Genomic DNA, 13,774 nt, shown 5'->3' with positions numbered 1-13,774 from the left:
AACAATATTCTTCTTTTTTTAAATAACTTATATATTATTTCAATATATGTAACATTTTTGTGTTTTTAATAATTTAATGGGTTTTTTTGTTAAAATTAATCTTATATTAGTTTTACATGTTAACATTTAAAACAATTGTGAACTTTTCTTTTAACATAGCATTAAAGCTTATTTTTAATTTGAAATACTAACTTATTGTAAAAGAAGACGTTTGCATAGTTGATAGTATTTGTTTTAGAACATTATATTAATACATTATTAAAATAAAGAAAACTTTGAGAGAAACTAATTATGATCGTTTTTTTAAATGTTGAACAATCGCTATTGAATAGGTAAAACAAATTAAAATTTTCACATTTCAGTAAACATAAGTTAGCTATATAGAACTTGTTAATTAGAAAATGAATATATTAATTTATTTTAATTATATATAATATATGGAAAAATAATCTTGTTACAAAAAATAAAAATGAGTGGCGCTCTAATATAGGAGGCAACATTGCTTCATATGTTGTAAATACGCAAAGAAGAATGGAAAGTGAAGAAGCCCAGCCAACGTGGAACATCATCAGCGTATTCATCATAAACAAATCCACTAGCTTTTATGGAAACGGCAGAGACATGTAAAGCTAAAGAAAGCTTGGGGTTACGAGAATGAAACCACAAGGCAAAACTGTTATGTGCAACAGATATACAAAATTATGTTCCTATGCTTGCCTAAATGAATTGGGAATTGAGATATCAACCAACAATGCCTTTCTTGCCTCAAGTTCCGAGTCTTTTGAAGGAGGATGACAAGATCCGAAAGAGTCCATCTGGGTTATCAGCATGCACCTGTTCATACAAAAAGCATGCATGAGATGCCTCCTCCAAAACAATGAGTAATCCGTTAAAGATAAACCGAATCAATTAAATGTGGCTTGGACGAAGCATCACAAAGGTTGTAGTTAAAAAGAAAAACCATACCCAATGACCCGCATCCTCAAGGACGTGCATTTCAACCCCACCTCCCTCTTCAACAGCCAGTTTCTCTGCAGCATGAATTCTCCGAATGTCTTCAAGTGCCCATCGGTGCAAGCTTCTTTCGGCTTTCAAGAAACTGATATGCACACCACGGGGAACATCTTCCACAATTTTCCTACAAAACAGTCGTACGAGATTGTGGAGTCTACTTGGGGGATCGAACTCCAAGCATTTAAAAAAGAATATGTCATAAACAAAAAGTATCTAAAGTAACTACCATAAATCTGTCTCTTCATAGGACTTATACATTTCAGCAATGCCCTTGAGATCAAACGCCCATGAAAAGCCAGATGATGATGAACCACGAGGCCCAATAGGTCGAAGGTTAGTAACCACCCACTGTGAAACGATGGAAAGTTCAATCTCAAACCAAAAGCAGGATTGATATCTTATAAAAAAAAAATGATATTGATATATTACATAACAAGGTTGGTAAGGGTTATAAGCAGGATTGATGAACACCTACTGTAGCAAACTGAATATCAAGAACGCTGAAGTCACAAACCAAAGCAAAAAAATTGTGAAAAACATGCATCATTTATATGGTTTCTTCTTATAAAATAAGGGGCTGAGAACCAAGCTCCGAGAGAACTTCTAGGGCGTTAATAGATCGGGGGAGGAAGTTTTGTATTTGGCACAAAAACTTTTGCTTATCCACCTTTTAGAATTATTTTTGAAGTCCCTGTGATTGTTTGGCTTCTTTTTGGCCCTAGTACACGTTTAATTATTAAGGAGACCAAAAATTAGTGTCTCCAGGAGAATTGATATCCAAATCCCTGAAATTGGTATTGTGGAACCTCTTAACATTATACATATATACATGTGTATGTACATATATAGAGAGATATAGATATAGTATCAGTTATCACAAACAGCGTTTAGCAATTTCCTAAGGGGCACTTCCTTGAATTAGGAAATAAGACATCTCTTACAAAATGATCTTTAAGTTTGATGTCCGATTCAATTACATTATCCACAAAACTTACAATCGGGTGTCGAGCTTTGACTTGTTCTCTCATACATTTTGTACCCCTAATAAATACCCCTACGTATTTCATGCACTACATAAACATTTGTCTTCTTTTTTAAAAAAAGTTCTAATCGCTAAAGTTTTACCATGAAACTTTCTTCCTTCTTTCTTTTATACGTGTTTTCATTGCATAGTATGGTGGTCTCACCCTTGATCCCTAAGTTTCAAATTTTGGGTTGTGTCATTTTGGTATCAGAGCCAGACTCTGAGTACGCCAACGATGACACTAGGCCCCTAAGGGGTGGATTGTGAGATCTCATATTGGTTGGAGAGGGGAACGAAACGTTCCCTATAAGGGTGTGGAAACCTCTCTCTAGTGGATGCGTTTTAAAACCTTAAGAGAAAGCCCAAAGAAGACAATATCTGCTAGCGGTGGGCTTGGGCTATTACAAACATGTTCCCAACCAAGACGTGTCCACAAGTAGAAACATTAACGGAAGAAATTAAACAATAAATAGGGGAATAGTTGCAAAGTTGACTAAATATTTAAGAGAGAGACTGAATCAAAATAAACATCCAAATAATGAATGATGTCTTCGGATAACAGATGCTAAAAAAAGCTGCTAAACACCAGACCCCCCAAAAGACATCTTCGAATGCTATACAAGCTCGAAGAAATTGCTCGACTAAACAGTTTAACAGAAAGATCATATACCTGTGCTACATCCTTAGAAAATCCACGTTGAACAAGAGCATTCACGACATCCTGCTTTGAGGATACCTGTCACCCAAATATATGTATATGAAGTGGAAGAACGAAAGAAAGCATGAAAAATATATAGTGGAATCTCCCGATGAAGATATTGGAATGTGGATATTATAATATAAAACAAAACAATTAGCACCACGAGGCAATTGTAGCAAGAATATTAGAGTGGTTCAAATGCTAAAATAAAAAGATAAACAAAACCAACCAGTGGGGCCGTTTCCTTCCCCCCACCCAAAAGAGAGTGAGAGAAACGAAGGGGATAAAAAAGTACACTGCCATTTTACCTCATTTCGCAGCATACTTAGGAAGGATATTAATTTTTCAGGATGGTCCTCTCCATCTCCACCAGGTCGAACTATACCAGGAGTGGCATCGAGAACCCAAACCTACAGAAAGAAAGAAAAAAAGAAAATAAACATTATGAAAAGGAGGGAACATAAAGAGAAAGGACACAAGCTCTACTTCGATTCTTTGAGGAAAAAGCTTCCACGTATGAACATATTTATAGCATTTAATGACCTTCCACTCCAAAATAGAACATTAATTAATGACTTCTCTAAATTTCTTTCTGTGATTAGAGACATTTCCAAATTCCCAATACCTACGTATTAAGTTTAAAAAAGAGAGTAGTCAGTAGGAAAGAACCTACTCTCACTGGCCGAGCAAGAGGTTTAGCAGCCTGTTCTACCATACTCAAGACAACTGCAAAGAGAATTTTAAGGTGCAGTAAGCACTAGTACCATTAGCACCTGAAAAATTCCTAAGATTTCATGTCAAATTGAGTTAGTGTACATTCCATGTTAGGTTATAAAATACCTTTTCCTCCAAAGCTGTGTCCAACTAGAACTCGAGGTGTTATTTTCAGCTGTCGGACCTAATAAACAATTAATGGAGTTCAGAAAACAGTCGTATATCTTTCTACATCAAACTTAAAATAAAGAATATAGTGTCCTCAAGGAGAAGGAGCAAATGTAAATGATTTCATCGAAAACTAGACAATTGAAGCCAAATATAAGTTCAACATACTATCGTCAATCACGTAGTTTTAATTCTTTGTATACCAAATACAAGGCAGGGGATGATGGCACAAAACATTACATCATTTAGCTACAAACGTATTCATTCATATATAATTAGACTAACAAATTCAAGCAATCCCAACGCTCATTTTCCTACATAGACACTGTAAAATGAAAAAAAAAAAATATATATATATATACTGTTTCCATTCTAATATGTATGCATAGACACATGCACAAATGCATTGCATGTGCATTATAAGAAGAATATTTTTAGACCAAAATGAAGAGGTCTAATTTTCCATAAATTAATATAATTAATTATTTTATGCAATGTCCGAAGACCACGCACCAGCTTCAATACATCAAGAGCAGTAGCAGAAACAGTGTGAGGGCTCATCTTCGTAGTAAAGGTTGAATCTCCATGACATCGCAAATCCACCAAAAGAAACTGCAAAATAACAACAAATGAATGAATGTAAGCTCAACATCATTAAAACTTAAAACCAAGATGCACTCCTTAAATTTCAGCCAATGGTGTTTAGATATTAAAACTTACAAATGCAACCAAAAGATTGAGAGAACAGTAATTGGATAGATATAAGAACACTGAGCAAGCTGCAAGCATGAGTTAGGTGTTACCGTGTGGTTTTTAATGCTAATGCAAGCATGAAAAAAATTGTCTTGTGAGAAACACAAAAAAAATAATTTAAAACATGCTTTAAGTTGTAGCTTCAACCTTTTTCACTCCAAGAAATATATTTTTTAGAGGAAAAAAAAAAAAAAAAAAAAGTAGACCCCCCATCCCCAATCCTCCCACACCATTAGAAAAGTTACCTGCCATGCTGGAAATTCTTTTGCCAACCTTCTAGCAAAGGTTCCTGTAGCATAAGGTATCAAGTGAGCACTCCAACTATCAAAGCTACAGTTACAAAAGGCCAAAAATAGAGTTATGATCTTCACATCTAAATTTCATATCTATTCTTTTACATGTGCGACACACACACACAACACTCGGTCCAAGTTTCCACCATCTTCCTACATTCTCATCAAGGATTACAGCATATCTTTTTTCACGGATGTGGAAAATTAGCAAGTGGATGCAAAATTATACCGTTAAACTAACATGATGATGTAAATTAATTCCCTTAATTCAATAATTCATGTGGACCTAAAATACAAAGATATCAGGTTTTATTTAGTGTAATCTTCCAAATGATAATTATCGTTTAAGTTTTCAAACTCTTGTCCTATTTAGTTCGTTTGATTGTCAAGCCATTGTGAGAACATCAAGTGAGTCTGTGGCTAAATACTATGTCATCAAACCAACCCATCTATCACGACAAAAGATCAACACCGGCGCCATGTCACTTAGCTATTCAGCAATGTGGCAGGTTAAGAAAGATATTCAATACAACTCAAGAAATCTAAGTACATACCCCAGTTCTTTCTGCTGCCTAGAATTCCATGCAGAAAGACTGCTGTTGGTGGATCAGGTGATCTATCCATTACATTACTCCACTTTACCTGCTCAGATCATAGAGAAACACCATTTAACAGTAGATCCCACAGAGCATGTGACAGCAATACATACACCTTCTTCTACCTGATATTCGGTAATTATTTATACATAAAAAGAGAAATCAGATTGCACCAGAACCTTCGCAGTTTGCACAATCTCTGATTCTTAAAAATATAAAAGAAAACACACTAAAGCACATTGTTTATAATATTACTGAAAAGAAAAGAAGTTCTAAAATATTTGATGTACTCTTGTTTATTGAGAGTGAGCTTCAGTAGACCCAAGCGACAGAAATTCTACAGAACGTTTATGATTTGAAAAGGTAAATATTTGCAATTTTCCAAATTTTTGTTGGCATGTGTTAGAGTGAAAGATCAAAGAATCCCACATGTAAGATAGAAAAACAAAATAAGTTCAACCTGGTGGCTCAGACCAACTCAAATATCAGAACTAAATTTCACTAGTCAGTCCTGTCACTAAAGTCATACATGAAAAATGAAGAAAATATCTACATACAAGGCCCATGAAGAGTAAAAGGGATGCATAAAACTTACGAGTGCTCCTTGAACTAGATCAAATGCCTGTGAAAAAGAATCATAGCCCAAGTTAAATGAAAAACAGAAAGGTAAAAGTTTATGATCTTTGATATTAAAGAGCATTAAAGCAACAGAAAGTTTAACACGGACTGGCAATGACATTAGCCTTGCAAGCCTTAGAGGAGAGTAGATACCAATACTTCAGAATTCATTTTTCTGAGATTTTGATGTGCAACTGTCTCATCCAACAATGCTGCACGGATAGATGAATGTTTAACTGCAATCCTTGAGTGACCATAAGCAAGCCGGGGCAAGAGCAAGCCATTCTGCAGAAAACACAATATAACACATACTAATCATTTTCCAACCTGAAACACAGTTTCTTGGGCATGCCATCCACAATTGTAACATAGATTAATTCTGTTCAAGTAACAAGTTAACTATAAATAGCAATTGAGATACCATTTTGACACCATTTGGTAATAATAAAAACTCAATCAACGTGGTCTGAGTGACTGAGCAGACATTAAGTTTCCAGGGGATGTAAGCCTTGACAAAAATTAAAGGATAAAGCTGATATGCTTTCCTCAAGTAGGAAGACGAATAGGCAATTAGGCGTGACTTCGGAGCGAGTTATTGTCTATGTTGATTTCTATGGAAGAACCAGTTGGGAGCCCGAGAGGCGGTGATTTGTGGCAAAAGTCAATGGTTCAAGTCCGCTTATTATCTCCAACCCGTGAACTTAACTACACTAAGCTATATGATAACACCCTCTTTTTGATTTGGCAATTCAATCTATGATTTTTCATCGATAAGACCCTTCAATCTGGCAACACCTTAGGATGGCATGTAGTTAAAGGCCAGTTCAAAGTTGGAAAGGGTTGTAGTGGATAGCTACACACCATCCACTCCCAGAGACAAGGAAGGGTGTATTAAGTGATGAAATAATTTGAAAATTTGAAAATAAGGTAAGATTTGAAAATTTCTGAATAGGTCAACCTTTTAATCAACTGTCGAATCCATCCATAGACAGACAAGAGAAACCTAGCCAGCCGAAACATCATAATAGCCAGAAGAAAAGTAACAGTGAGTGGTGGCAAGTGAAATGATAGTAGCCTAGATCATAAAAATGGGATTGTAGCTTATCTACAAATAACTCCTTAACATAATAAAGTTAACCTCAGCGTTAAAGTATTGATATAATTTAATTTATATGTTTAAACATTTAAGTTGATTGATGAATACATAGAATAGACTAAGAAATCATAATTGCACTCTTCCGGAAGCTAGAAACTAGAAAACGATTGTGCACCACTTGTTCTAATTCAGAGAACAACTCAGTCATGTGAAATTCAGACTTTGCGGACAGTATCGGCATACGCCCGAGTCTCATGTCACGTTTGAAAGAAATATTTTACAAAATGTGAGCTAGTAAATAAGTTGAAAACAATTTTAAATAAAGTAATGTTATAAGCTAAAAGTGAAAAGGTAACAACGACAACTTTGATAGCATATAACCCGAGTAAGAAAAATTGGCAACTGGTCAATATCTTACCGTACATTTGGGAGCATTTTTGCCTTGGCGAGCGTAGACATGATTTTAGTGACGGGTCATACACCCCGTATTGACACAACAATAATGATAAAGCTTATCTAACATGAAAGTAAGTAAAGGGGATTTTAGAACGGACATGCGACCATGAACCATACATTTTGAATAAGCATAACCGAGAGATCTGGCATGGGGGATAGTGACATTTCCGCTGGACATGTTGTATGACGAGAAGACGTATAAATATGGACGGTTTCGATTATTGCGTTGCAATTATGACGTCGGTATTAAAAACTAGGGAGAAGGGGGAAAACTCATCTGCAATATTTTCTTTTGCATTTACCGTTTAAATTTTATAAAATCGGTAAAGAAAAAAACAATGTGAATAATAATTATTAAAAAAAAAATACCTGAAAAGGACAGTTGAAAGTGGCCGGATTAGCAGGCCGACTGATGCGGCGATCGAAACGAACCCTGGAGCTTGTCTCGGCCGATTGAACAACGGACCCCGAAAATGTCGCCGCAAAACGCGCAGCTATCGGCATTGCAAGGCAGACGAACATAAAAAGTAAAGCATGAGCCGCGAACTTCCTTTTGAGATGGAAGATCCGGCGGGGGAACGTGTAGGTGCAGGTATTGTATGCGAAATTGGTGCAGAGGATGGATGACGAAAAATGAGAGAACAAAAGAGGAGGGGAAAACGAGAGGCGGAAAGAACGAGGAAGGCTCTCTGACGCGGCGTCCCTAGTTAGTTGGACCATCCAGGGATGCGCGGGCGACTCTTTGCCTCGGGCATGTTTCACACGTACGCATAACGCAACCAAAAGACGGTGTTGCCTAATGCCCGCCAACAATTATGATTTACCATTTTTCTAAATTAAGGATAAATTATACCTGATCCCCTAAATTTGTAAGGGAGAATGTTCCATAAATTATTAAAAATTTTATTATGTATTTAATAGATATTATAAATCCACCTCTCAAGTTTATTTTCATTATTTTCTTTTAACCCTCATGTTGTCACTATTTTTCAAAGCAACTCTCTAAAACCAAGGGTGGTTTGTTGTTGGCTCATGGTTGGGTGAAATCTTAATTTGGAAAGTGTTCTTTGACAACCCACCATATCTCGAGATAGGTCTTTTCCCACCCATAGAAAATACTTGGAGGCTTATGGAGAATACAACTCCCACTCCCAGCACGGTAGCCAAAAAGTTGGGCAGAGAAGAAGGATTGATTCAAGCTAAATTAACTTTTTCGTGAATGATCCTTATTTCTACAACTTCTATTTCTAATGAACCAGGTTATTAATCATATTGTACTCAACCAAGTTAAGTATTGAACATACTTTTGAAGCATTATCATGTGTTTTTTTATAGTAAGATTTAGACCGTACAATTATACACAACATTTTAATCACAATAAAATATTATCAGCATGATTACCAAGAATACCTATCATTTGTATTTTTATTTTTATGTAGGATTTATTTTGTGTTTTTATATTTTAAATGCATTTTAAAACTTAAAATTCAAAATTGGGATATAATGAAATAAACATAAAATCTGAAAAACAAGGCTAAAAAAAACAGATATGTCAAACAGTTAATCCCTAAGTTAAAAACTATAAAGCAAAATCGGAGCACCAAATAACCTTAAAATTTAGTAAGAAAAGAAATTAATTTTATTTTGATGGGATGGGTCATGTGTAGGTCTCATTTTAGGTTATTCAGCAACAATAATAATAAAAAAAAAACAAAAAACTCAACTCTTTGATCCAATATTTAGAATAACTAATATTTCGAATGATCCAATTCTACCATACATTCTTCCATCTCCATGCGGAGGAGAAAAGATGCAAGGCTCAATTCAGCTTCAGCTGGAGTTCAGGCCGGGCCAGCGAGTCCACTTTGTCGGTGATCCCCGACGTGTCGGAACAGTGGCTTTCGTAGGAACCCTGGAAGGATATTCAGGAACCTGGATCGGAGTGGATTGGGACGACAGCAATGGCAAGCACGACGGCTCCATCAACGGGGTCCGGTATTTCCAGGCAAAGTCAGAACGATCTGGCTCTTTTGTTCGGGCCCAGAATCTGAGTTTCGGCATTTCGCTTCTCCAAGCGTTGGAGCTCAGATATAGAGGCGACTCTACCAAAGAAGAAGAGGGTATGTATCTGCGCTATCAGTATCTGTCTAGTTGCTCCTAACATGGCTGCCTAATTGTGGTATAGCGTACACTTAATCTTACTGCCTAAACTCAAATTTTATTTTGAACCTATTTAATGTAATTCAACGGTGGCGCTGAATTTGTTGGTAATGGGTTGTCCTGCGTTGCCATTTGCTCTCTTGCAGATGAAATGTACGTACTCTCAGCCAGTGACAAGCGTGTATCTGTTCAATTCGTGGGTAAAGACCTTATTAAAGACAAGCTTAGTCGTTTTGAGGAGTTAACTAGTGTATCGCTGTCTTATATGGGTGTTAGCTCTCCTGGAAATCCATGTCAGATTGGCTCTGTCTTGCCAAGTAAGTTTCTTGACCTCAGTGAAGTTTACATTTGTCTTCTTAACTTCAAATACATTGCTGATTTTCAAGATGCGGTTTATATGAGAAACATTGTATTAAACCAGCGTAGCAAAAGACCATACTCAGACATTTGGAGCTGAAGCATTTGATCATTGATGATCACCCTTTTAAAGTTGATGCCAAGCTTCTTTTGATGAATTTTACGAGATCTTTCTTTGGAATGTTTATGTAAAGAAACAATAAAAATTTTGGGAGAGAAAAGATATAGGATCACTGTTTACGGGATAATCTTTTGTCCTGTCGCTATTTATAATTCTAATGTGATTATATATGTTTCATCTGTAATGTCTCCATTTCAGACGTAAAGCAGCTTGACCTTACTGGAAATTTTCTATCAGATTGGAAGGTACGTGTTGAAGAAAACCATTATTGTTCACCCTCTTAGCAACCCACACTGAAAATGTACAGTCATAACTTGCAATTAACTGTGGTTTTAAACACCAGTCTTCGACTCCACCATAGAGTTTTTGTTGTTTTTTCAGAAAATACTTGGGTTTATGTTAGGTTGATCAGTTGTTTACTGCTTCAGGGTGAAAACTTGGTAGAACACATTGTGTTCCTTTTTTCGCTTGAAAGATGAGGGTTGTCCTTTGCCTTTTAATAAGTGGTTGTATAAATTCAATCAGTTTGACGTATATATGCCTTTTTTCAATGGCCAAACCAGTGAATTCTTAACGTAAATGTCTTTGAGGTTTGTTCTGTATCGTGCCCTGTGGGAAGTTCTGATACCCTGCTGAACAATTTTTTAGATCTAGTCCCATCAAAGAAATAAAAAAGATGGAAAGAAAGAAAGAACGAGCATCTTTCTTTTGTTTTCCAAATTGTAATTTCTTTGTTTGTTGGCAGTTTAGTAGTTCTGAACATTATTGTCTTATTGTCAACTTCATATATTCATGCAGGATATTAGCATCATTTGTGACCAGTTACAAGCTCTTGTAGCCCTCATTTTATCGAACAACTTATTGTCACGTGATATCTCAGGACCTGTTCAATTGAGTCACATTCGTATTTTAGTTCTAAACAATACTGGAATAACTTGGATGCAGGTTAGTTGTTAGTATGGTTGAGATATATATATATTTTTTTCTTCTCCTTATCCTTTATATATTCATATTATATTTGGAGTTAATTTTATATGATAGGTTGAAACACTTAAACATTCTCTGCCAACAATCGAAGAACTACATCTGATGGGAAATAAAATAAGCACAGTAACGGTACTGATTGAGATCCTTAAACTTTGTAATTGTTGGATGAATACATAATAATTTAGTCTCTTGTTGCAGTTGCATTGCATTGATTATTGATTTCATCTGATGGGAAATAATTTAGTCTTTCAATGCTTGTGAATTGCAGAAATGAATCAAATAATAGAAGGGTTTATAAAGTCGATTAATCCGTTTACAATTGTGTCACTTAGTTCTATAATACGAAAAACTAACCTGTATTTCTGTTGAGATCTTGTTTTCAGCCAGAATCATCATCCCCTATTGTCCAAGGATTTAATCTTCTGCGACTTCTGAATCTGGAAAATAACTGCATAGCTGAGTGGAGCGAAATATTGAAACTGGGTCAATTAAGAAGGTATTGTTGTTTTATTATTATTTTGTTCTTCTATTGGGACAATTGGCTGTTGTCGAACCCTCGCTTATTTCACTGTATTTCCGTGGAATCTTTGACTATTCTATCAGCTTGGAGCAGATTCAGTTGAATAACAACAAATTGAGTCGTATATTTTATCCTAGCTTGGATGAATTACACAAGTTATTTGGAGATGTTGAATCACAAGGAGACTGTTTGCCATTCCGAAATTTGCAAAACCTCTTTCTTGGTACATTATCAAGGTTCTTTAACAATTGTGATCTCTTTATAGATTCTTTTAATTACTTCTCTGACTTGTTCTATTTCTGTATGTACTTCAGGAGGCAACAACATCGATGATTTGGCCTCTATCGACTTTTTGAACTCGTTTCCTCAGTTGATTGTAAGATTTTAATATATATTATTTCAATACGAGGGATAGTTCTTGAATTGAAAAAGCTAATAACATTGGCAGATACATTATCGACTCGAACTTCAACTTCTTTATCGTTCACTTCTCTCCATCGTTTTATTTATTCATTTCTTTTTCCTTCAAGGACATCAGGCTATCAGAGAATCCAATAGCTGATCCCATGAGGGGTGGGATTCCCAGATATGTTTTAATTGCGCGATTGTCTAAAGTTCAAATAATCAATGGGAGTGAGGTTGTTTGGAAGCATTTGCAGTCCTTTTCTTTTCTCATTATTACATTATCGTTAACCCGAAAACTTTTTTCTCATATATTTTTTAGGTAACTCCTCGTGAAAGAAGAGACTCTGAAATACGGTGTGGAAATCAATCAATATTTTATATGCATTATTAGTTTCCTCCCCTTCTTTGTACTAACAAGGATATATTGGTAATATGTATATAACCAGAGGGAGTAAGGGTGTGAGATGGTAGGCTACATTTTGGGGGAGTCTATAGTCTATGTTTAAGATGTGAAGTTATTATGAAGAACATTTGAATCCTTTCAGGAAATTGTGGTTCATTCGAAGTTATAAATTTCGAACATTTGTATCCGTTTATTCAGTGATTTTAATTCTTCTTGCAGCTACGTACGCATGGTTATGTCAAAGTTGGATAGCAATCCTGAGGAAACATTAAGGCTACATCCTAGGTAACTGCATTCAACTAAAACTGAACTTACCCCGTGCTGCGCCCCATGAACGTTATTTTTGTTGATATATTTATGCATCAGGTTTGAAGAACTTAAGAGGTTTTATGGGATCGAAGATAATAGGGTATCGGTCGGAGCTGGTGGACCTCAGAAACTGGCATCTGGCCTCATATGTAGGAATGAATCTTGAATTTGAGATATGTGACATTTTAGAACATTTCCTTATCGTCGCTGAATAGTTGTTTCATAAATTTATCCAGCTATCACCCTGAATTGCGTGGGAGCATCAATCGGGGAGAAGCCACCATTGACAAAGAAATTACCACTCACTACTACAGTTACTGTCCTTGCTTTTTTATTTTAACATGCTGTTTCACTGCTTCACTCTAAATGACCATTTCCATATTTAGGTTGGCAAGTTAAAGATGCTTTGTGAAAGCTTTTTCAAATTAAAATGTGTGAGGCTAAAGTTGTATCTTCAAGAACAGGTTTGGTCTCCTAATTACTTGATACCCAACTCATTAACCTGCTGCAACTGAACACACTTTACATTCTCAGGATTCCCCCGTGCCGATACAGCTCGAGGACGATATGGCATCTCTTATGGATCTTGGGGTTGCTAATGGATCCAACATTCTCGTGGATGAAGAGAGTTGAAGGAAATAAACCCCCCATAGGTTCTTCAATTTTTTTTTCCTTTTTCCTTCTTTGGTTTTAACTTTCTGGCATTCCCATGATTCCTGCTCCCCAGATTTGGAAGATGTTTTTAATTGTTGGTTCTCTACCGGATGTTCATATATCATTTGACCAAGATTCACATCTTAAATAAATCCTGAAATAACACTGAATTGCCTGATCTTCTATTTCTATCTATCTGCCTCATATTTTGTTTCTATAATTCATTATATTTAAATTAACTGTGTATATATATAATGTTCTTCAAATTTTTATAAACATGTCATTCATTAAAGCAATTAATGATTCCAATGAATTAATTCAAGATAAATTACTTATTTAACTGTAATTTTTGTTAATAAATTAGAAATAAAAGTGTATGTTGTTTTTCTTTTTCTAGTTACCATGAAAATGCTAAATTTTAATTAC

At 35.6% G+C, this 13,774-nt stretch overlaps 2 protein-coding genes across 2 annotated transcripts; one reads left to right on the top strand and one right to left on the bottom strand.

Annotated features, from left to right (window-relative positions):
• Positions 1–474: 474 nt before the first annotated feature.
• LOC111489487 (putative esterase/lipase HI_0193) lies at positions 475–8,221 on the bottom strand. The gene is made up of 13 exons (XM_023137729.1): positions 7,802–8,221; positions 6,034–6,165; positions 5,858–5,884; positions 5,221–5,308; positions 4,619–4,662; positions 4,134–4,232; positions 3,579–3,636; positions 3,412–3,464; positions 3,047–3,148; positions 2,709–2,774; positions 1,241–1,362; positions 967–1,138; positions 475–834 (listed from the first exon to the last, which is right to left on the bottom strand). The coding sequence occupies exons 1-13, from the start codon at positions 8,150–8,152 to the stop codon at positions 766–768; spliced, it is 1,383 nt and encodes a 460-aa protein (XP_022993497.1). The 5' UTR covers positions 8,153–8,221; the 3' UTR covers positions 475–765.
• Positions 8,222–9,153: 932 nt separating this feature from the next.
• Positions 9,154–13,535, top strand: LOC111489449 (tubulin-folding cofactor E). The gene is made up of 15 exons (XM_023137666.1): positions 9,154–9,552; positions 9,739–9,909; positions 10,269–10,315; positions 10,869–11,015; positions 11,112–11,186; positions 11,441–11,553; positions 11,661–11,800; positions 11,892–11,953; positions 12,108–12,215; positions 12,302–12,336; positions 12,605–12,670; positions 12,752–12,843; positions 12,931–13,007; positions 13,081–13,158; positions 13,229–13,535. The coding sequence occupies exons 1-15, from the start codon at positions 9,243–9,245 to the stop codon at positions 13,325–13,327; spliced, it is 1,620 nt and encodes a 539-aa protein (XP_022993434.1). The 5' UTR covers positions 9,154–9,242; the 3' UTR covers positions 13,328–13,535.
• The last annotated feature ends 239 nt before the right edge of the window (positions 13,536–13,774 follow it).

This window comes from Cucurbita maxima, unplaced genomic scaffold (genome assembly GCF_002738345.1).
Source record: "Cucurbita maxima cultivar Rimu unplaced genomic scaffold, Cmax_1.0 Cma_Scf00014, whole genome shotgun sequence".
Classification (NCBI taxonomy): Eukaryota; Viridiplantae; Streptophyta; class Magnoliopsida; order Cucurbitales; family Cucurbitaceae; genus Cucurbita; species Cucurbita maxima.
This window is presented reverse-complemented; position numbering and strand designations above follow the sequence as displayed.